The sequence below is a fragment of the Diabrotica virgifera genome, chromosome 5 (assembly GCF_917563875.1).
Source record: "Diabrotica virgifera virgifera chromosome 5, PGI_DIABVI_V3a".
NCBI lineage: Eukaryota > Metazoa > Arthropoda > Insecta > Coleoptera > Chrysomelidae > Diabrotica > Diabrotica virgifera.
In genome coordinates, this window is record NC_065447.1 from 38,115,328 (window position 1) to 38,141,175 (window position 25,848).

Below are 25,848 nucleotides of genomic sequence, written 5' to 3' on the forward strand. Positions count from 1 at the left end.
TTAAACCCATAGTTTCTAACGTTTTGCTTGTTGCATTTACTCGTTCCAAAATTCTTGCCCAAATCAGTGTCAATAGAGCTGTCTCAAAGGTATCCATTTTATTGTACAGTGCCTTGGCTTTATTTTTAACTGCTGATTTTTTATCTCTATTATTGCTTAACTGGAAAAAACATATTTGATGGATCCATAGTTTTCAAATAATGCATTTCCAGCGTCAAATCGGGCGGACCATCTAGTTTCAATTAATCTTTTTACACAACATTTGCCGCTTTCTTTCAATAAATTACACCTTTAAGGAGAAGCCGAAAAAAATTTGTAGATACTCTGAAGATTTCTGAAATAACTAGTTGTTTCCAAGCTGGGTTGGATTTACATGCAAAATTTACTGCAATTCGAGACATCTTTCTGACAACTTTCTGTAGTTTTTGGAAAAGGGCCCCGCCACAAACATTGACACGGGGCCCCTGTGAGGCTAGGCTACGCTACTGTGTATAGGCGTGAAAAGATGTAACAATCGAACATAGGCGTTTGCAGTGTATTGGCGTATCTGCGTATGAGATTATTTTCGGAAAATATGTAGATTATTTGGCGACTACATTTTTTTATAATTAAAAGGAACGGGCCCCAGGACGAAGAAGAATATCCTGGCTTGCTAATCTGAGAGCGTATAAGATTCTATCAATTATCTTACTTTAGAAACTCACTCCGTATTCGGAAGATATTCTAGGCGACTACCAATGCAGCTTTCGAAGTGGAAGGTCAACAATAGATCAAATATTTACCATCCGACAAATATTAGAAAAAAACTGGGAATTCAACCCAGATGTACACCAAATCTTCGTAGATTTTCCAGCAAGCATATGACTTGATAAAAAGAAGCAGACTATGGCTAGCAATGCTAGAAATGGGAATACCAAGAATATTAGTGCAGCTGACTCAAATGTACGTGGTAGACTCATATGCACAGGTAAAGATAGAAAACAGAACATCGATGCCATTTAGTATAACATCAGGGCTTAGATAAGGAGACCCTTTATCACCATTGCTATTCAATTTGGCTTTAGAATACGCAATAAATAAAATATTGTCTGAACTAACAGGGGGATTCGCAAATCAAGGATCAAAATTATTGTTGGCCTTTGCCGATGATCTAGATGCAGTCGCTCATTCTTCAAGAGACGTAAGAGAGGTGTTTTCACAGCTCGAGGAGGAAACAGGTAACCTGGGCCTTCGAATAAATGAAGAGAAGACGAAATATATGCTGGTGACCAAAAATCCAAGGCCAAGAGTTAGGCAGATCGTAACTATTAATGACCACAACTTTGAAGTAGTAAAAGAGTTTAAATATCTGGGAGCAGTAATCACAGAGGACAATCACATAGAAAAAGAGGTCTCAGCAAGAATAGCTGCGGGAAATAGAGCATTATACTCCCTATCATCATTATTAAGATCTAAGATGCTGAAAAGACAATTTAAATTAAGACTGTACATGTCAATTATTCGCCCAGTTGTTACATATGGGAGTGAAACATGGACTCTACATCAGCGAGAAATAAATAAATTGCTGATATTTGAAAGGAATGTCCTCAGAATGATATTTGGTCCTCAAAGAGATGAATTGACAGGAGAGTGGAGAAGGCGCCGCAATGCTGAATTGGTACTGAAAACATCGTCAGACATATAAAAGCTAATCGGATAAGATAGGCAGGTCATGTAGTAAGATCAGAGGAAGACAGAGGGCTAAAGACAGTGTTCTTCGAGAGACCAGACGGTAGAAGATCAGTGGGCCGTCCCAGAAAAAGATGGAAGGATGATGTTGAAACCGATCTATCTAGGATTGGGGTACAACAATGGCAAATCAAAGCGCAAGATCGCAGACGATGGAGGGCCATAGTGGATGCGGCGAAGACTCACCCCGAGTTGTAAAGACAGTCAAGAAGAAGAAGAAGCTAATCTCAGAGCATGGTATAGAAAGACTTTAACACAACTATTCCGTATAGCAACCAACAAAGTCATCATAACCAGAATGATCGCCAACGCTTAGAACGGACAGGCACCCTAAGAAGAAGAACTCCGGTCCAGAAGTCCGGTTCCTGTTACTTTTTATTTTTTTTAAGAATCCGCGTTGAGTAATTGTTTTGTAAAAAACTATATTCTGATAATTATTTGGACTTTAAATAATTACTTTACTATCTCAGTCAACCCCAAGGCCTAAAGAGCAAACATATAGATATAAACCAAAAGAAGTATGCAGATGTGGTATTTTATTGATAAGGATAATATTTTTTTGCGATTTAACACCTATAACTGGCAACTGTTATATTAATTGGGTTTAGCAAAATCATACGTGACTAGAAAAAAGGATTTTAGCACGGATTTTTGTAATAATCGTTTAAAAAATTTGTTTAAAAGGAAGAAGAGTAGCATCATCCAGCATTGTGGGCAAGTTTGTCTCGCTAACACAGTCACAATGGTCCGGGCGTTGCATATTCTTGCAACGTTGCTTGCTCTAAAACTCAGGTAAGGCAATAGATATATTATATACCTTCAATTTGGATATAAATTAAAAAAAGTAAAACTTTTTATGTAGCGCATTGATTTTTGCAAATAAAATATTTCACCTAAACCTTTTCGCTCACTTATAATCTATCTTTTAATTTCTATCTTCGCCTGTAAATAAAATAATAAAAATAAATTCTAACAAATTTATTCAAAAATTTTTCTTATATCTAGTTCTTCCTGATGTTTTCTTTGTGACACTTTGGCATTTTAAACCATTAAAGCTATATCCGTGGAGCCTTTCTCTCATTTGCTCGATCAACTTTATTATTGTACTTTGTTATATTTTTTATGATATTATACTTTTTAAGATATGGGTTATACTCACCGGAGGGACCGCAGACTTTCGGATACATTTAGCGTGTGTTTGCAAAGACAATGATGTCAACTTTGCAAAGTAACAAGACACTTACTCAACACACACTACACATTACACCTGAGTTAGTGATAAGATATACAATTACGTGGCTAAAGGTTCTAGTTCTAAACCAAGGCCAGCATCAGAGAGAAAAATGTTATGGATTATCTCAATACAATACATCCTGAATTGATTTGCCTAGAGCCTTACAGTTCTGGAGTTTCCTAGTTCTGACGTTTCCTAGAAAAAAACAAGCGAGTGAGGTACTTACAAAATATATTGTATGTCTCAAAAGTAACGCATAAAATTCATAGTTTTATTCTTCACGGAATTTGAAAAAAAAAACAGAAAAATAGGTCGATTTTTTTTGTTGCCTATATAGTTTTTTATACGTTCTTAGAAAGTTTTGTTGTTATTGCCTTTTTAAATCATACATTTTATATTTAATTGATTTATTCGAAGAAATCAATAGTCCTTTCAGAGACAAATTCAATAGTACAGAGTTTATCCTTTTGTCATCATTTTTTATCCTTTTCTAATTGCTTTTTAAAATATTTAATGAAATTTTAAGGATATTATAATTTTGTTTTTTTTTATTTTTCTTCTTATGGTGTCTTGTTCAATTAATCAATATTGGTGATTACTTCAGCATTTGTTATTCTATTCTCTACGGTTTTTATTAGTTCATCATTTAAACCATTCCATTATCATATAAACAGGTGCCAAAGATATGATGTTTTGCACATTCTGATGGACTGGAGTCACTCCCTTTCTTTCCTTGTATGATCAAGAACCTGTCTATTTATTATAACTCTCCCCAGGGAATTTTCAGTATTTTCTTGAAATACCTCAAATAATTCTTGATCATGGCTGAAATTGTGAGTGCTCATATTACACTCCCTATAGCATAGTTGGAACCTTCTGAGATCGATAAAGGTTTTATCACAATTTGTTTCACCTTTATATTTTATACCACTATTCATTTAGATTTTGCTTTTTTCCACTATTTATTTTCGTGCTAAATTATCTTACGGCAAGATTTATTCTATCGCCTTTAAAGCCATATACTTGACTTCTCCATCAGAATTATATCATCTGCATATCTGATGCTTGATATCTTAATTCAAATAATTTCTATACCTTGTATATTTTGAAATTCTTCTGAACTTTGTTGTTTGTTGCCAGTCCAGGTTTCTAATTAGCCTTTATTGTATCTCATACCCTTTGCAGTAGTTTACAATCCGAAAAGCGAGCGCTGGCGAATGACCTTGCGCGAAAATACACAACGATAAATACACAATACGAGAAGGTCACTTGCCAGTTATCGCTTGTCAGATTGTAATTTACCAAATGCTTTCCCGAAATCAAAAAACGGGTTGTTACACTTGTTTCTGGTCCCTTTTATTACAAACACCTAACAGTACAGAAGGCTAACAGAAGAAATTCAAATCCGTCGAGGAGTCCGACAGGGATGTATCTTATCGCCACTTTTATTTAATCTGTTTAGTGAAGCCAACTGTCAACAAACACTCACGAAAGAATTTGTTGGTCTGATAATAAATGGTGAGACGATCAACAATATAACGTATGCTGGCGATACGGTTCTCCTATCGGGAACGCTAGTAGAACTACAACATCTCGTTCAAAGTCTCAATATATACTGTAACAGTTACGGCTTCAAAATTAATTTGAAAAAAACTAAATTTATGATAATCGCGAAATCAAAGAACATCAGAAATAATCTTATAATAGATAATACAGTCATTGAGCGTGTGTCTTGTTATTAATATATAGGTGCTTGGATCACATACGATACTGATCAAACAGAAATGATTAAATGCAGAATAGAAATTGCTAGATCAATCTTAAGTAGAATGCGCAAACTCTTTTGTAATCGGGATAACAACATTAAGTTTCGAATACGAATGCTGCGGTGTCATGTATTTTCCACCCTGTTATATGGAGTTAAGGCTTGGACACTAAAACAGTCGACCATAAAAACATCGAAGCATTCGAGGCGTGGTGCTATAGGAGCATTCTCAAAATATCATGGATCGACTGCGTCACTAACACGCAAGTACACCAAACTTTAGACAAAAGATGCGAAATTGTAAATGAGATAAAAAATAGGAAGATGGAACACTTGGGTCACATTGGGGGGGGGGGGGGTGAAGAGTACGAGCTTTTAAGAAATATCATGCAGGGCAAAATTAAGGGAAAGGGAAAAATATCGTGGCTTCGCAATCTACGTGAATGGTTCGGGTGTAGTTCGATTGAACTTTATAGGCGCGCTGCTAACAAAGTTGCAGTGGCCATGATGAATTCCATTCTCCGCTAGGAGTGGCAGAAAGAAGAACTGTACTTATTAACAACTCAAACGGAATGACAAAAATATCACAAAATTCCATTACTAGTTTAATAGTTAAACTGTTGTTGATATCGTTAATATTGTTTATACTTAATCAATCTTACGGAACTGTCGACGAGTATTATATTTGATCATGACATGTTTTCAGAAGAATTTGTAATTTAAAAGAGATTCTCTCCTATCCGATCCACTTTTTAACTGCTGGTTACTATATTCTCATGTGAATTATAACTCAAAGTTGATTGTACATTTGTTTATATATTATAATACAAGATTTCTGTTTATTGTAATCTTCTTGGATTTATTTTCATTTTTTAATATTTGTCCTTTTTTTATTTTTTAGTTATGGAAATCCCCAACCTGGATATCCTATTGATCCTCATTTCCCACCTGAAGATTGTGAACCGTATCCAGTACACTGTCCTTACCCAATACCTGAACCAGTATGTGAAATTCCGGTAATACCACCACCACACTACCCTCATCCAATACCTGATTGTGACTATCCGTATCCTGGATATCCTCATGGCCCCATAAATCCTGGTCCATTACCACCACATCTACCACTTCCTCCTCATCTTCCAATTCCTGAACCATGTGTTGGTCTACCAGGTGCCTGGCCAAATGAATGGCCATGTTATTTCCCATGTGGTTGGCCAGATGATTGGCCTTGCGATTTTCCACTTGGTTTGCCCAATAACTGGCCTATTGATTTTCCACACGGATTACCACATGACTGGCCTAATCACTTCCCACATGGTTGGCTACCAGATAATTTACCACATGGATATCCCAATGCTTGGCCCTGTGACTGGCCTGAAAACTGGAGGGATTACTGGCCTGATTGCTGGCCTAATTACTGGAATGATTGTAAAATTCCAATACCATTACCACATGGACATGGATATCCACACGGACCATACCCAGGACCAGGACCATACCCATGCCCAGGTCCCTTATGAACATACCCAAGTCCAGGTCCCTTACCACTATCCAGTTATCCAGTTTAATTCTGCATTCTAAGCTTTGTAAGGTATTAGGAATAATGTTCAGTTAGCATAAGTAGGTATTGTGACTTATATTTTATTGAATATGTACTAAAATATAATGGTTAACAAAAAATATGGTTGAAACGTTTTTCTTTATGTACCTACATATATTGTTAATTTCAACAGTTGGTATACAAGGTGACAGGATATATCAAATTGGTGAGATTTAACGGGTATACCGAAAACTATAGAATAGGAGAAAAGGGAGGAAAGGAGTGACATCTAAACAAGTAATTAAGATGTCACTACTTATTTTTTCGTTAAAGCAACAACTGGACCGGCTTACACACAGAGACGTTTTAAAAAAGCAGAAGATGGAGACGAATTTGCAATAGCAAATCCTCATTAGTGGAGCCAGCACTGGAAAGAGAAGACGAATGATTGTCCCATCAAATGATCAACAGAGTCCTATAATATCGAGATAGAGGGCGATTATTAAAAAATGACGAAACATGTTAATATAGGGTTGTTTTCTTTTTTTATTAAGAGAACTTTTGATGGATATATTATGGAAAATATTCGGGAGTATCTCAAAGGATTTCGTTTACATTTTTAATTATCTGTCATCTGATATGGCATAGTATATTTTATTTTTTTTTTCAGTCATAGCTACCCTGCAAATAAAATGTTGGCGTCATGTTAAAGGTAGTTAAAAGTAAAACATTCTGTAACGCATTTTAACGTTTTGTTCTGAGGATACTATCCCTTGGCACTTTTTATAGGCAAAAATAAAATAAGTATATCATAAGACAAGAGCATAGTGCTGACAAAAATGCCATCAATGTATCGGAGGTATAGCTTTAACAATATGTACATATTATATTCAAAATTAATATACTAAGCAGGGAAGACTGGAAGGAAGATGTACATACTGTGCGTCCATAAAGTAACGCATAAATTAATTATTTCGTAAACCGGCAGCTTTAACGAAAAATCCCGAAACAGGTCAATTTTTATTTTTAAATTATAATTTTTTGGCATATATATCATACTCGTGACGTCATCCACCTGGGAGTGATGACGCAATCGATGATTTTTTAAATGAGAAAAGTGGTAACGTAATAGCTCATATGAAAGGCGATTCAATTATCTATTCAGCAATATCAACATCAATATAATTATTTATACTGGGTGTCCAAATTTTTTTTTTTTATTAAATTAATTGAGACCAAAAGGTGAATGTATGTAATTTGTTTAATTGTAAAATAAGCATTGATTTTCCCTTAAACGAAATGTTGAAGTTTCCAAGAGGCAGGTGGGTGGCATCTCTAACGTTGAACTTAAGCGAAAAGCAATATTTATTGGTCAAATAGACAAACTTTTTCTGTTTTCCGACAACAGTTAAACGTATTTTGAATTAAATAAATTACTTATATTCTTCTTTTTATTTCAATTAATTTAATAAAAAAAATTTTTTGAGTACCTTGTATAAATCATTATGTTAATGTTTATATTAGTTAATAGAGAATTGAATACCCTTTCAAATGAGCTATTGCGTGACCCTATTCTTATTAAAAATATTACCGATTACGTCATCAAGCCCAGATGGATGACGTCACGAGTATGATATATATTATGCCCAAAAATTGTAATTTAAAAATAAAAATCAACCTGCTTCGGAATTTTTCATTAAAGTCGCCGGTTTACGAAATAATTAATTTATGCGTTACATTATGGACGCACTGTATACAAGAGGAAGTTACAATGATGAGTCAGAAACATCGGATGGTGTAGAAGCTGGCATAGTAGGGTGAAAGCAAGGGATACATTCCTGGTAAGTCTATCTAAGGATGAAATCATTTTCCAGGTGGAAATAACGGCATTTGTCAATGCTTGGAAGAAATGAAAAGGCATTAAATTACGCACTGCTCAATTGCCATCTTCTGTAGAGGTCAATTATAAAGTAGTGTGGGATTATATGGGTGTCCTAAACAAACTAGGAGAACGTAGCCGATTAAATAGCCAAACAAGGCTCATTAATCTCATTAATTGGACCGGAACACCCTTTTGTGGTGGTGCAAAAGCAGTAACAATAATTAGACCAGGGCGCATCTGTAAAAATATTAGTACATTTCGATACCTCAGTTCCAGAATATTTCAAGTCCGAAAATCAAATTGTGGAGATAATTGCAAATTGAGTTTTGCGTTGCTTCGTAAGTTTAATTTTCATCTATTAGTAGTGGATAGATTTTATTGAAATTATTACACTCCATGGAACAATACTTAAGTTTGAATATGACATAAAAATAGGAGTGATTTTATTACCACAACTAATGTTATTTAAGATTATTAAGAATTGTTAGCGTTTGGAACTGATATTTTTACCAATTTTCAGAGTAAATTTAAGATTATTAAGGGTTGTTAGCGTTTGGAACTGACATTTTTACCAATTTGCAGAATAATTTTGACATGTGTTCATAGGTCTCTGTACGAGTGACTATCAATAATACAAAAATTTCTATCGAGCAACTTTTTTACTACATTTATACCCTCACTGAGGGGCACAGGGCTCTGTGAACCTCCCAAACAATGGTGAGACACAACAACACTACTTGGTGGGTTGCTCCTCAAAGTATTAAGATGGCAGTACGCTAGCAAAGCGGCGGTAGCGCAATGGCTAGCATAGGAGGTTCGTAATCCGGAGGTTCTTGGTGCGAACCTCGGTCCCACCTCCCATCCTGCTATCGGGTTTTCCTCTTGCAATACAGCTAATGACCACGAAGAGCATGACTAATAACCCACCTCAGTGGGAGAGACCCATACAAAAATCTGTGAACAAAGAAAGTCTGTTTTAAACATCGCTGACAAGAAAAGAAGGAAACTACATCTAGGTTTAATACTTTATTTAAAGAATTGTTTAATCAGTCTGAATCTTCTTCCGTCGGTCTTTAATTGGCAGATAGGCTATTGTAGAAGTCCCAGTAAGGTCTTTGAATCGCTCCAGTCTTACATAGTGATAGTAAATCTTTCTTTTTTGCTACAGTAACGCCCGGTGTCCGAGTATACGCTGGTTTCATTGTTGACATTTCCGTTTGTCGCTGAGTTCTTCTACGGGTGTTTATAATTTTGAAATTTTTATCAGCAAATGAATTCTTGTGCGAAATCATATGTGGCCTCTCTTTCCGTATTTCTATTATATGAATATCATTCCACTTAACTGCTGCACCGTCCTCATTTATGGTGAAATTGTCCCCTTTCATCACCAAGGACTTTATGTCATAGAAGTCTACCATTTCCATGGTGGTGTATGGTTGGCCGGTCTATTTAGCAAGGGAGATTATTGGCAGGAGTTGTGTTGGCACGTACAATGGTCCAGCCTTGAGACCTCCTTTTTTTGTCGCTCTATCAGAGCATGCATTGCATCTTCTTCGTTCTGCGAATGCTCGACCACGAAAAATTTGTAGTAATCGATTCAATTTCCAGATTCCTCACACAAAACATAAATAGGGCTACAATGAATTTATTTTTATTTTGCCCTGGGCAGTTGTCAGAATAGAATACAATTTTATTTGTTGGATTGTCTTTCAAATAATTGAAGATGCAGCTTGAAGCGTTTTACATGTCTGCTCATATGGGGACAAGGATAGAACTAACCATAAAAATACTGGGGGGTCTAAATGGGGCTAGTAGAAGGAACAGACACGCAAACCTTCATGCGAACTACAGCTCATTTGTTGTGCGGTGGCTGGGTCGTAGATTCGTTAAGGGGGATAGGAGGGTGTTAAGAGGACTAACTACCATAACCAATACAAAAGGGTACTTACTCAGACTAGAGGATCTTTCTACTATTTAACAAAAAGGACGCCGTTTGAAATAAATCCTCTGGTTCACATATGGGTACTTAATGAGGGACATTCATCTTTGATTCCTCTTTAGGGTTAAACTGGGCAACATCTTTTCTCAATACTGGCTTCTATGCCATTTTCTTTCTTCTATACTAAAACTTATTTCATTTGTATTAGAACCTAGTTAATATTTTTCCAAGAAAGGTTACAGAAATAAAATGGTAGATACACTTACAAAAACGTTGATTTAAAACTTCAAACTTTTATTATGTTTATTCAAAACTTTTGACTGGTTTTAAACATTACTAACAAAACAATTACAAATAAACTTGTTGGGCAGTATATATGTCAAATAAAATTTGACCCACTTATTTCAACACAAAAGTTTGACTTTGACAGATGTCATAAGTCACTGCCATTTTGTTTTACTTACAAACAATTTTCATCATGAAAGCACTATAAAAAAATCTAATTATTTACCAGCAAACCTTAGTATATTTCCACTTGGAATTTAGCAAAATTTAAAAAACGTCTCATACCTCTTTATTTCAACAAAATCCATCGTCACAGGTCACAAACTACACGGGAAAAGGGTTTCATAATTTCGACACAAAGGCTTCATCTTCAATAGAACGGGAAACAAGATATCGGTGTCTTTTTGACACGAGGAGTGGCAGTGCATGCAAAACGGGACAGGAAAGACATTTCTTCTGTGAAATCAGGGCTTGACATCATAAATAAGACAGGAAACAAAGGACAATGCCGGCTTCTAGAACTGCGTCATTAAGTCGTAGGAGTACTGATTTTCACCATACAAATCCATTATCATGGGTAAAAAAATCTTCCTAGGGCACTCACTAGAGATTTAGATCTTCATATCTTCACAAAACGACAATTCTACACATTACCAGCGAGACACAACGGGCAACGCCCTATTCAAGCGAGTACCAGCGAGCGGAGCAGATGTTACTCCCTCAGATCTTAAAACTGGACTAATCTTCTGACCTTCGTCACCTCTCTTGCTCGTCAAGCCGAAGCATTTCTCCTCGGCCTTCCGACCAGAGATGCGACCAATCATCTGAGACCACTCTCAGATCTTTTAAAATTCAGGCCAATAGTATAATGAGTTCTTCGCGCTCAAAAGAAAATACGCAGTACTTTTAACAAATTTTGTAACTGCGTATCAAACAAATAGGAATTTTCCTAACATAGTGCAATGTTGTGCAATATTTTGTAATACTCTAAACAGGGACGGCTTTAAAATATTTTGGGTAAATTACTTCATGAAACAAATTAGAAAAATAGGTATTTTTTTGGGGATTAGGATATTAAATTATTGAATGATATTAATAAAACGTTATAGCGGGAAATCCAACTGCTATAAGCTCCTTATTTCATTTACTGCGCGACGAGCTACTCCTTCGTGCCAGAAGTAACTGAATCCAGCTTTTTTTTATTTCATATATGGTGAAATTATGACATGATAATCTTCTCTTGTAGAATAAGTCCCTTTTGCTGCCCTCTGGAATTGTTTGCACCGCTTGAAGAAGGAAACAGCTCACGGTCGTATCTTCCGATGAATTTTTGACGTCATTGTCCTTTTCAATACGACTACTCCTTTTTTCCTGAATATGTACATTGAAGTTCCCTTATTGGGCATTTTTTTCATCTGCATTCAAATTTTCGTAATTCATGCATGTACACATGTACAGCATGCATCTTTTTTTGGAGTAAAAAAAGATATATTATATTCGGTATTAAATATGGATTCATAAAGATGTTTTTTCATTTGCACTTTATTTTCCTCGGTACATTTTATACAGTATTGTCTGTACATCTCCGTCAGATTCAAGTCACCTTGTAAATATTGTCGTTCTGTTCGAGTTCTACAGTAATGGGAATCCATTATTGGAAAGGATTCGATATGCCTTCGAGCAAAATTCTTGACATCCTCGTGAATCCTTGATCTCCCCGCATTGGGATTACCTCCTATGTTGTCTTTGTCAACAAATTCTTCGTCAGTCTTCTTTTCTTGGGCTGTTGAAATCACAGCGCTGTTTATATCTAATGTGTTCATAAAATATAATTTACATACTTTCACTTTGACGTGGTTTATCTCAAAGTAATATGCAAAATTGTGCGTCCGTGTGCTTTCTGGCTTTTTTATCGAATATTTTGGTATTACGGGCTGCATGCTTTTGACCAGGAAATCACGTTGACGATTGATGTCTCCTAGGTTCCAGTAGCTTTTATGCACTTTTTGTCTCGTCTCGTCATCAATTTTTGTTTTACATTTTAGACGGCACTTATCAGTACAGGCATCTCTTACTTGTCTAATTTGAACATCTTTCCCTGGAGAATTGACATATGCCTCACCATGATTCCTTTTATTTTTTTTTTATATTTTTAGACCAATTTCTAGAGTCTCTAAGCCGTTTTCGAGTTTTTTTTAGGTTCATTTGTTTGGTCAGTATTTTCTTGTTTTCTCTCTTGTGTCTGTACTGAATTTGGTGGTGGCGACGGAGTATTGGATTTCTTAGTCAGTACTGCATGCGGTGGTGATGATGGAGTCTTGGAGATCTGCGTCTGTACTGCATGTGGTGGTGGTAGGTGATTGGTGGTAGGATTGGATATGGTGATTGTAGTGGTGGCGATGGAGTGATGAAGATCTGCTTTCGTAGTGCATGCGGAGTATTGGAGATCTCATCTGATGATTCGTACTCATCTAATGATTCATAAGGGCTCTCAGGAATGAACACTTCATCTGATCCTGACGAATAATCGCAACTCGAAGAATCATCATGATTTAGTATAGTCTTTGTATAGTTGCACAGAGTTTGGGAATTATAAGCTGGAGTCATTGACGGGCAGTTGATCTCAACGTTTTTTAACTCTGTGTAGGTTGCATCGCTCAGGGAACTCTGAGATAAAGTCAAGAATTATAAATCTCAAATTAAACGTACATAAGGTAAAAACGGACCTGTCAGTAACAATTACCTCGGATTAGTGACCTAGGTCCATTTTTATGGTGCTATGAGTTAACAACTAAATTTACTTAATCGTTTTCCTATCAACAGGTGTAAAACCTTAACGGTATTGTAGGTATTTCATTATTGTTTATTACGTAAACCATTTCTTCGTTGTTATAATTCTAGAGATAAAATTGTAAATTTAATTTCAAGTTGTATCAGTTGATCAGCGCCACACGGCTGGGCATTTATTTGTGATGATGATTTAAAAAGTCTATTATATATTAAAAACAAAAATAAGTAAACATAATAGTTTAAGTACCTCAATATCGATGTCCATGTCTGTGTTTGGCATAAACTTGTTTGCTTCTGTGAGCTCCACTGATGATGAAACTCTGTTCCGATCATCTCGTTGTAACGGTCCACCCGTTATAATATCATTTTTAGCGCTTTAATTATTTTTATAATTATTTTCTTTGATCGCTCAATTAATTTCTTTAATTTTCTCGTAAAGGACCACTTCCGTGACGTCACACGTCCGCGTCTACGGAACACGTGTCGAATCGGTCCGTGACATTTAATTCATGTTCTGTGGTCGTTTGAGGTTCTCCTCTTTGAAGTAGCGAGGAAGGATGAAGACTTGACTTGTGGCTTTAAGTGAGGTTGGTACGTTGGTACCATGAAATGGCGGATGATTTCCATCTAGAGTCTGAATTATTTAACATCTTAAGTTTATTTAAAGTAAAAAGTTACCACCAATGGTGGTCTGGAGTTAGGGAGACATGTGTGTGACACAACTCCTTTTGGAGTCTGAATAGGAATCATTCGGTAAGATTTATTTTTTATAATAATTTTTTGTTAGCCTTATAACTATATGTTAGCTTGTATAATATTTGAAATGGTAGTTTCATTGGTAAATTTTCTGAGTCAACCCATTAAGTGAAATATATAGATTATTTCGATTATTTAATATCCATTCAAGGAAAAATATATATTAACAGGAAACAGTAGCGATCAACAGGTAGCGAAAACACGTTCCAAGATTGCGGCTGTAATTTTGAATATTTTTTCAAAATATTTGGCATACGTATTCGTAATATAATAAAGAATGGCGGTACAGAGCCCAATTTGAAAAATATATTAGTATGTGGAAATTACTCTGTAACTAACTACAATATTAAAAAAACGAGCCTGTACCGCCATTAAGAAGAACAAGAAAATACACTTTCTTTAAATAAACTTTTTTATCCGATGCCTAGATTTTGTGTCATTTTGGAACTACTAATGAAATAAAACATTTTAGTAGTTCCAAAATGACACAAAATCTAGGCATCGGATAAAAAAGTTTATTTGAAGAAAGTGTATTTTTTTGTTCTTCTTAATGGCGGTACAGGCTCGTTTTTTTAATATTGTATTTAATTACAGAGTAATTTCCACATATTAATATATTTTTCAAATTGGGCTCTGTACTGCCATTCTTTATTATATTACGAATACGTGTGCCAAATATCTCGAAAAAATATTCAAAATTACAGCCGAAATCTTGGAACGCGTTTTTGCTACCTGTTGATGGCTACTGTATCACCTTAATAGATTTTGGTTAGACATAAACAAATATATGCAATTCTCAATTTATATTGGAAATAATTATCATTTCTCTGTAGGTTTTAAATTTATTGAACATCCAATATTTTATAAATTCAATATATTTAGACCAGGGCTCATCTGTAAAAATATTAGCACATTTGGACGTTGAGAGGTGACTCAAATTTTTTTGCAGAAATTGCTTGAAAATAAATCAAATAATAATATTTGAGTTATCCTCGAAAAGGTCCGGAACATTGTTTAAATAATCAAAATGTCAAAAAATGAAGGAAAAATTCGATTTTTTTCTTCGTTTTTTTATTATAACTTATAAAATGTTCATTTCCGAGAAAAGTTGTATTGACATAAAAGTTGCGTAATTAAATTTCCTACAATATAGAATAGGTTAAGACTTTAAAAAATAGTCACCCTTGTTGCAAAATAGCAATAATTGCGAAAATAACATACAAAAACAAGTATTTGGATTTTACGTTTTTCAACCATTTATGCTTCATAGGACCTTCATATTTAACCCAGAAAAACTTTATGATACAGTAAAATAATACTGTAAATTTCAGTAAGATCGATTTAATAGATTTTGCAAAATAAATTTTGCAATCCAGCTTTCGCAAAAAAAATTCATTTTTTCAAAATGTTACAGGACTGAAAATAAAGCAGATAGCAAGTTGAATTTTTTTTTACTTATAGAAGTGTACTGTACCTTTCATTTGCAATTTTGCAAAATTAAAATCGATTAACTACCACGCTGTCAGGAATTTTTTTAAATAAACATATATTATTGGTGCTACGCGCAGGACAGCGGATAGTTTGCTCTTATTGGGCACTCCAATGACCTTTGATAATGATTGATACATTTTAATTTTTATTACATTTCGGTATAAATAAATAAATTTGTTTATTGCAAAATAAAAACACATACTCTATCCTTTGAAATAACACTTTTATTAGCAAAAACTTTATTGTTTATATATTTTAACTTAGAGAATAAAAGTTTATTATTTTTAAACATATGCAATTGTTTAAACAATATTTCACAAACAATAATAAAATTAGTTTGATTTTTGTGGAATTAAAATATTAAAATACAACAAAATATAGAGTAAGAAAATAATATATTAGATAAAGATTAGAAGAAATTTTGGTGGAAATCAACTTGTGTGAATCAAACACCGCTGTCCTGCGCGTAGCACCAAAAATTAATGTTTATTTTAAAAATTTCCTGACGCCGTGGTAATTAATCTATTTTAATTTTGCAAATTGCAAATGAAAGGTACAGTACACTTCTATAAGCAAAAAAAATTTCAATTTGCTATCTGCTTTATTTTCAGTCCTGTAACATTTTGAAAAAATGAATTTTTTTTGCGAAAGCTGGATTGCAAAATTTATTTTGCAAAATCTATTGAACCGATCTTAATAGAATTTACAGTATTATTTAACTGTATCATAAAGTTTTTCTGGGTGAAATATGAAGGTCCTAAGTATAGCATAAATAGTTGAAAAACGTAAAATGCTAATACTTGTTTTTGTATTGTTTTTTCGCAATTATTGCTATTTTGCAACAAGGGTGACTATTTTTAAAAAGTTTTACCAATTCTATATTGGAGGAAATTTAATTACGCAACTTTTATGTCAGTAAAACTTTTCTCGTAAATGAATACTTTTACAGTGATAATCAAAAAACGAAAAAGAATATCGAATTTTTCCTTAATTTTTTGACATTTTTATTATTTAAACAATGTTCCGGACCTTTTTGAGAGGGAGGATAAGTCAAATATTATTATTTGATATATTTTCAAGCAATTTCTGCAAAAAAATTTGAGTCACCTCTCAACGTCCATCTCAAAACAGATGCGCCCTGGATTAATTTTTACAGATACTCCCTCAGATAAATCTTATTCAAATTTAACCTTCGATTTAATATTATTTGTTCATATCTTCACATCCAAAATAGTTGAAGGTTACCTGAGATTAGTTTTTGTTCCATTTAATGGTCGTTTTTTTTTTGTATTATTTCTGCTAAAAATTTTCCTCATTTATTTCTTCTCTTCACTTTTTGCTCATGTCTATATGGGAAATAAAACTGGGAATGCTTTTTAGCCATTTTGGAGAAACCACAACGTGAAGTCGTTGCCCCTTTGACCACCTTGGGAAACCATTACAGCCACAGTCAAATCACTCTGGGATTATGTCATTTGGGAAACACTTAAGGCGTTCCTGCTCCTGATTTTCATTCTACACCTGGACATATAGGAGGTACCGTTTCGTACCACCCAGGTGTTCATTTTGGGATGCAGTAGCCGACTTTTTAGGAGTCATTTGGATTTGTTTGGGAACATTTAAGTTTGTGTGTTAATTGTTAAATATTAAATAATTTTTTTTCCAGATTTAGTTTACCTCTGGTTTTTTTATGACATATTTGTATACTATTGTATTAGGTTCCCAAACTTATTTACGATTTATGGTAAGTTACTTGTGTGCACAAGGTAATCAGGCCTAGAAAATTAGGGTTTTATACGTTATTGGTTGGATATTTATTTTGTAATATTACTTGCTTGTTTCCCAAATATTTATTTGTTTATTCGCTTTATTCCATTTGTTCGGTTAATTTAGGTCATCGTTTCGGTATTTATCTCAGCTTCATTTTTATAACTTTTATTAATTAATTTTGCTAAATTTTATTGTATCTTCTTTAGTCAGGCTTGTGTCTGCTTATTTATAGGTTTCATATTCGTCGGTCTTTAATTTAGTTGTACGTAGCAAGCGTACTATAACCATTTGGTAGAAATCTCATGTGAGTTGTACCCTGTATGTAAGTAAGAGGTACTTATACCTATAATTTTGTAACAGGTAACATGATTGTTGTTATCTTAGATAGATATAACTTTTGTATAACTTTTGTCATGTTAGAGTCACATTATATGCATTGTTTAACTCAGAGATTGTCAAAGATCTAGTAGTTATCTTTAATAAATGTTTATTTATTTTGCATATCATTTATTATTCCTTTATATTTACATTTATTCATATATTTAATATTTGACAGCAGTGTAAGATACCTGGGAGAATGATCGAAGACCATCTTCCTGGCGCCCATGATTTGTTAGTTTTATTTATTTTATTCGTCTTTAGCAATTATTCAGCTTCATTCATTTTCAGTACATTATTCTTATTTTATTATTTCACCTTTTAGTCATCATTACTATCTACTTAGAGCTACTGTTCTTCGACAGGCATGCAAACGAGCCGTATCCATCCTTGAGTGTCAAGTTGTTCTCTTGCATCTCTTGCTAGCCAATTTTATTCAGTTTGCCTCTGTCTCTTCCCACTTCTACGTCTATCCCTTTTAATCTCCCTTTCTTCAGTACTACTGCAAAGTAGTATTTTTATTACTTCAGCCTTCCAGCAAGCAGCTATTTTCTGTTTATTTTCATTTTACTTCCACTTTCTTCCACTACACTCTCTTATCATTATTTATATATATCTAGCTTACAGTTACTTTCTTTTTCCTTACTTCTGTTGGAGTTTATCACTCTCTTTATATTCACTCCAACAGAAGTTCTTTTTTTTTTTTGTTTCATGGTGTTGTCGCCAATGGGCTGGGCTGAAATAATGAACAGAATTTTTAGCATAAAAAAGAGAGAAAATTTTACTAACAGACCCAACCCACTTTTTATGATTTTTTTTCTTTTAATACCTTAAAATCAATAATCTAACCTAAAGGATTCTCTATTTACAATTTTGACACAGTTCAAAGAACATAATAATATGCTAGGCTAAATTATGGGAGGTAGAGTGATCAAAAACAATTTTAAAACATTGTTAAAGGGCAAGGGAAATTCCTACTCAACTATATTTTTATTTTATAGTCGTGCTCTGTAAAGATCCGTTTATTTTAAACATTTAAGGTTGTTATGATCGTTAGTAAAGTATGTTCGTAGAGCAGAATGCTGATAAACGTACTATCCTAAATATGTATTTATACGTTTATTTACAGTATTGTTTTATTGTTGACATTCCGTAACAGTTTTTCCCCGTGGTTCAGTAAGTTTTACTTTTCTACGGGAAATTGAAACAATTCTGGCAACATTGTAAAGCTATATGTCATCATCATCATTCACTTTGACAGACCAAAGATGCCATTTCAGAAAGAAGAGGGAGATAAACATAACCTATGCACTTCTATGCTAAAAAAAGAGAGTGTGAAAAATGTTGCCATTGAAAATAGTGAAAATTAAATTAGAAAAATATCTTATTTCCGTGCATTTCAATTGCAATCGGCATTAGAACAGTGATATTTAGTTACGTGAAAAATAAAATTATCAAAAAGTATGTTGATCCTATAAGTAAATATTACCAGTTAATTGTTTAAGTTAGTTTAAAAAGGACGTTATTTAAAACAATTGCTCAATGAAAGCAAAAAAACACACGTGTTACTTACCGCGATGTATTTTTCTTCATGTACAAGGTATAACATGTAAGCAATTCTTCCGATTTTTCGTTTCCACTTCGGGATGTCCATGTTTTAAATAAAAGATTTAGAAATAACAATAATCTCCAGAAGCGGCTTTACCTATTGTGCAGGGTGTGCGGTGCACACTGGCGCCGGGATGTGAGGGGCGCCGAGCGCCAAAGAGCGGGTCCTTTAATTTGTTTCAAAATATGCTTTAAAACGATTAATGAAAAATTACATTGACACTTCAGCGCGATTTATAGATTGCCGCCCGCCCGGCTGTCCGTCCAACGGACGGGCGGCAATCTTTTGATTCGTTTGACGACATACCGACAATGTTTCCGAAATCGGTTATGGAATGTATAAAGGTCAAATTGCTTGGGACTTACCGGACATTTTCAAAGTCTTTTGTACACGAGTCGGTGGGTCATTTTGCGAAATAAGCTTTGACGGAATGGATTAAGTATTATATTTAAGTTAACATGTAAATATAAAATAAACGGCTTTTATCACTAGTAAGTATTGAACATGAAATAAAAATTGATATTATTCAAGATTTTGGTACTGCAAAATCACGAAAAGTATCTTTTTTATAATTGTGTAGTATGTGCGTCCTGTAATAATTTGTTAATACATTATTTTTTTTAATAATCACCAAGGTGTTCTTTTTTATTCATCTAACCAATTCTTCCCTAAAAGTACTGTGGACTCAAGCCCCTCAAATTTCCTCAACAAATTTTCAACCTTACCTCATAGATAAAAAAGTTCATTTTTAATTAAATATTTTTAACAGATTTGGGTAGGTTGTTCTGAGGCCGTGAATACATATTGGCTCCCGACATCATTTAATATTGCACTATTTGCATCTGGTTTTTTGTTTACATTATAAGCGTACATAATACCCTATGTACTAGTGCTAGGCATTAGGTATTGTACCCTCGGAGATCCGTGGAAAAAATTTACACCCAAAATAACAAAATTCAGTTTGGCAACACTGTGTAAATGTTGATAGTAACATATCCTTTTTAAGATAAACACCAAATATTTTCAACCAAATAATGTTTCAAATATGATGTGCAAAATAATTTTTAATTGGGTTCTGCTAATGGGCTTCCTTTTTTGTCATTAAAGTAAAAAAACTTCAAATTTCACTCACTAAATCATTATTGTCCGGTTATCGTCTTAATTATTTTAACTGTACTAATATCCGTCGAGTAATTCTGAATGGTTAATAGGTTGTTAAAACATTTTATCTGTAGCAACTTCTGGAATATCTTAAAAATATCGAATTTCATTAATAAAATGTACATATCCCACATATCTTCGCTTCGACACCTACTCGACTATTCCATTTTGACTGCGCGTCTACCAAAGGCCACCAGGGCATCGACTGCACACGGGCGCTAAATGGGCTAGAGCCGCCTCTGATAACATGGTTCCATCGGTTCGTCCCATAGTAGCTTCCATTGGAACTCCCACTGAAAATATATCAGCTTTTGTTACAGACATCCTTACTAATGCATATGATTATGAAATTCAGTATTACATTAAAGATTCTTTTGAGATGGTAAATAAATATAATGGTTACATACTACCATCAAATTATGTCCTCGTTAGCCTTGACGTTGTATCCTTATTCAGCAACGTTCATCTAGGAATTTGTTTGACATCAATAGAGGTCAGTTGGGACCGTATTAGAGGTTGTTGTTCCATGTCTTATGACAGATTCATCCGCATCGTCGAATTTCTCTTTAATAACACCTACTTCTCATTTAATGGAAAATTCTATCAACAAACTTTCGGTACCCCTATGGGAGCAAAGATTTCTCCTATAATTGCAACTTACGTTATGGATTATGTGTTAGACTCTGTCATTCCTTTATTATCCTTTCAAATTCCATTCATTAAAAAATATGTTGATGATATCATATTGGCTATACCCAATGACAAGGTAGATGAACTATTAAATACCTTCAATAGTTATGACCCCTACATCCAGTTCACTATAGAGAGGGAAGATGGTAATTGGTCCGTCCCCTTTCTCGACATAAGGATGATCAGGGAAAATAACAACATTAAAATAGATTGGTATCAAAAACCGACCCATTCTGGTAGATACCTTAACTACCACTCTTACCATAATAATTCTACCAAAGTCAATTTAGTCAAACATATGAAAAATAGAGTAATAAAACTATCAGATCCTTCTTTTCATACAAAAAACCTACAAATCCTACAGAAACTTTTCATTTCAAATGCCTATCCAACACCATTAGTAAATAAGATTTTGTTTAACACTGTCCAAAACGAGGGTACTTCACCTTCCTTCGCGACTAACAATGCTGATCCTGATGTCTTAAGTGGGAACCCAGTCTCGGATACTCCTATAAACAAATATTTTTCATTACCATACTTCAGTGATATCACTCCGGGGTTAACAAGGATTCTGAAAAGTGTTGAAAATAGCTTTGGTAATAACAATAACAATATTAAACTTAATGTGGCTTGTAGATCAGCCCTAACAATTAATAACCTTTATTCTAAGATCAAAGATAAGACACCTATAGATATGCTTAGTAACATTGTCCACAACATTCCATGCCTCTCTTGCAACAATTCTTACATCGGCCAAACCACTCAATTATTGAAATCACGTATCACACTACACAAAAGTGATTCTCGACTTCACCTAGACCGTTGTGCTTTAGCCAAACATGTATATTCCACTGGTCATCTCATGGACTATAATAACACTACAATTCTCCACCGCGAGAACAATAAATCGAAAAGAGAGTTCATTGAAATGTCATATATTTTCCTTAACGATTTTTCCATCAATGTTAGGAGTGACATTAAGAATCTAAGCAATATATACCACTTCTTACTTGAATCCGATACCAAGAAAAGTGTAACATCACAGAGAACTAACTTGACTGATTTATCCATTAATAACTAACCTACTTAAATAATAATTTTCATTAATTTAAAAAAAAAAGATAACATTCCCTTGCTTTTCTTCTATACATCTCAATAAGATATTAGAATAACATCACATGAACAATATAATATATAAAACAATTTTTTAATAAGAAAAATCTGAAATAATAATATTACCCTAAACTGGTAATTAATTTCATCTTGTTACACCAATGAACCTTAACGACATTATAAAGAATCATAAGAACTACTTTGACATGTCAGCGCATGCGTTCTGGTAAAACAGAACCTCACATGTGAACTTTTTAACAATCAAAAATTTAGTTACTGCCGACAACTCAAAGAATTAATTCCTTAAAAATGTAGTTGCATTGGGTTTTTTCGGTTACCATTGGGTACACTTCTGCGTCTCAAGTTCACAGCTACCATACATTTCTAACAGTAACTTTTTTCTAACAGTAACAAAAAAACCACTATGTTGTTACTAGCTAAGTTTTTTTTAACATCCTAACTCTACAATTCTAAGTTACGGTAAGATCTCCAGTGTTTTTTAATAGGTAATATATGGTAGCTAATTATAATTTCTTCTCTTTCAGCCCTGAAGAAGCCAAATTAATTCTCTTTGGCGAAAACGTTCGGCGAAACAATTGATACTCATTAGAGTCTTTCTTGCAGATTTCCCCAATATTTAAGAGTTTACTATATATATATATATATATATATATATATATATATATATATATATATATATATGAATTATTTGCAAACAATCTACCTACTTGTTTTGGTAATGAAACCTGTATGGCCTTCCACTTTGAAGGCACTAGATGGCGCCCAGTATTTAAAATAAAATACCTAGAACGCCGAAAACAAGAGGCAATAATTGCTGCTTTCTACTTTAACAAAAGTATGAAAATAATGTGTAAATAATATACGAAATTAATATTCACACCTCCGTCTCTCCTACCATTCGTAGACCGGTTTCTGCATTATTGCGTCATCAGTACGACTTTATAGGAAAGACGAAGATGAGAACATTCCTTTCGTATATCTGAGGCCGCGATGCAGCCAAAAAGTCATTCAAAGACTGGTGCAATCTGAATTATTTGCAAACAATCTACCTACTTGTTTTGGTAATGAAACCTGTATGGCCTTCCACTTTGAAGGCACTAGATGGCGCCCAGTATTTAAAATAAAATACCTAGAACGCCGAAAACAAGAGGCAATAATTGCTGCTTTCTACTTTAACAAAAGTATGAAAATAATGTGTAAATAATATACGAAATTAATATTCACACCTCCGTCTCTCCTACCATTCGTAGACCGGTTTCTGCATTATTGCGTCATCAGTACGACTTTATAGGAAAGACGAAGATGAGAACATTCCTTTCGTATATCTGAGGCCGCGATGCAGCCAAAAAGTCATTCAAAGACTGGTGCAATCTGAATTATTTGCAAACAATCTACCTACTTGTTTTGGTAATGAAACCTGTATGGCCTTCCACTTTGAAGGCACTAGATGGCGCCCAGTATTTAAAATAAAATACCTAGGACGCCGAAAACAAGAGGCAATAATTGCTGCTTTCTACTTTAACAAAAGTATGAAAATAATGTGTAAATAATATACGAAATTAATATTCACACCTCCGTCTCTCCTACCATTCGTAGACCGGTTTCTGCATTATTGCGTCATCAGTACGATTTTATAGTATATATATATATATATATATATATATATATATATATATATATATATATATATATATATATATATATATATATATATATATATATATATATATATATATATGTATATATATATGTATATAAAAACTGTAATGTTATTAACCCCTTCGGTACGGTGATGCACCCGTGTGCATCATGGTTTACTGTCCCCTCAGTACGGTGATGCAGACGGGTGCATCATGAGTTTTCGTTCGCCTTATACCACCATCTATACCGCCACCATCTGCATCATAACCTATTTCAGGTATTTTTGTTCCGTCCGAATTACGTTATTCAAATCTAAAAGTGGAGAAACCACGCCCAAAAGTGGGTGATGTCCAGAAGGAGCTTAGATTTAGTTAATTTGATTGGTGATAAGGTTGTTTGGATGTTTGACTGATGGGATTGTGTATGAGGTGGTTGGTTAGGAGGGGGAGGTTACTATCCCTTGCAAGATAATTCGGATGGAATTTCCCAGAATAAGAGACTGGTACGATATCAAGCACAAAATAATTTGGGAAATTCCATCCGAATTATCTTGTTTTTCTTTTTTAATAATTTTTGTTTAAAATGGTATTTTATGGATAAAATTTATTATAACTCACATACAATGTAGAATAATAAATTTAATAAAAATATTTTTATTTCTAAAATTAGTGTTATTGTTACATTAACTTTAATTAGTAATGTGATACTGTATTTTAACCGACTGCGCAAAGTAGCTCGGTAAGCGCTCAAATCCGTATATAGGAGCCGACTTGCCGAATGACGGTCCGGCACGAATGGGTTAAGGGTGGTTTTTAAGGGTCGAAATATTATGATAAAATATCGTAAAGTATAAAACAATCATTATTTAACCAATCAAAACCAAATTTTACCCATATTAAAGTTTACAATGTTTTTATATAATTTTTGACAATAAGGGGTAGTTTACATCCCTAAAAATAATCAACGCCCTTAAGCATGATATAGAATATGAAGTACAGATGCTAGTTTCAAATTTTGATGTAAATCGATGCAAGCCGAAGTTATTCTTTTAGGATAGGTAAATTTTTTATTTGTACTTCCAACAAGGGTGGTTTTAAGGGTTGAAATATTATGATAGTATATCTTAAAGCATAAAACAATCTAAAACAATCATTATGAACTAATAAGAACTGACAATATTAAAGTTTAAAATGTTATTTTATAATCTTTTACAATTAGGGGTAGATTTCACCCTTAAAAAACCAAAAGCGTACAACGGCTCAATATAGAAAATGGACTAGAGGGCGTAATGAGCCCAATCCCAAATTTTTGTACAAATCGATGCTGGACGAAAAAATTGCGAGGTTTTGCCGTTTTTTCAGCTTCATTTCCTCGACTAATACTAGACATATAAAGGTTCAAATTTAGAAGTGAGGCCATCTTAGATTTTTCCTTTTACAAAAATGGCGGGCACTCAAAATGGCGACGATACATAGCACGATAACTTTTGAACGAAAAGACCTACTTTGACCAAATTTGATATAGGGCTTCTTTTTTGGTGTATAAGATTGGGCTCTTGAACCGGAAGAATCGGTTTACCAGAAGTTGTGTTTTTCCTGATTTTATATGTAAAATATGTTGTTTTTGTTTCAATTCTTTTACCCTGTATATATTAATTTTTCAAAAAGGTAATACCGGCATTAAAATAAGCATAAAAATATTTTTTAGAAATATTTTGAAACTTTAAAAGGGTAAACCCTCTAAAAGGGTAAAGAGTTGGTTCTTAACCGCTCACCTGATCACAACCTTGTGTAAATTCCGAGCAAGGATGACATACATCCACATGTGATATATTTTTAATCTTAAGACATCGACTTATTGTCGATTACTACACAGCTCATAATGTAGCAATAATGTTATTTTGAGGTTTTACACCTATTCAAGTGGCTAGTTTCAATTACTTGTACACTGGACGTTTACACTGAGGATGGTCAGTTTGACCGAAAACGTTTTGTTGTACTTCCACTCCCTTGTGGATAAATTTTAAGAATTTTTTAATAAATTATATACCTACAT

The 25,848-nt window shown here is 33.9% G+C and overlaps 1 protein-coding gene across 1 annotated transcript; it reads left to right on the top strand.

Annotated features, from left to right (window-relative positions):
* The first annotated feature begins 2,436 nt into the window (after positions 1–2,436).
* On the top strand, positions 2,437–6,402 carry LOC126884997 (keratinocyte proline-rich protein-like). The gene is made up of 2 exons (XM_050651385.1): positions 2,437–2,520; positions 5,629–6,402. The coding sequence occupies exons 1-2, from the start codon at positions 2,471–2,473 to the stop codon at positions 6,245–6,247; spliced, it is 669 nt and encodes a 222-aa protein (XP_050507342.1). The 5' UTR covers positions 2,437–2,470; the 3' UTR covers positions 6,248–6,402.
* The last annotated feature ends 19,446 nt before the right edge of the window (positions 6,403–25,848 follow it).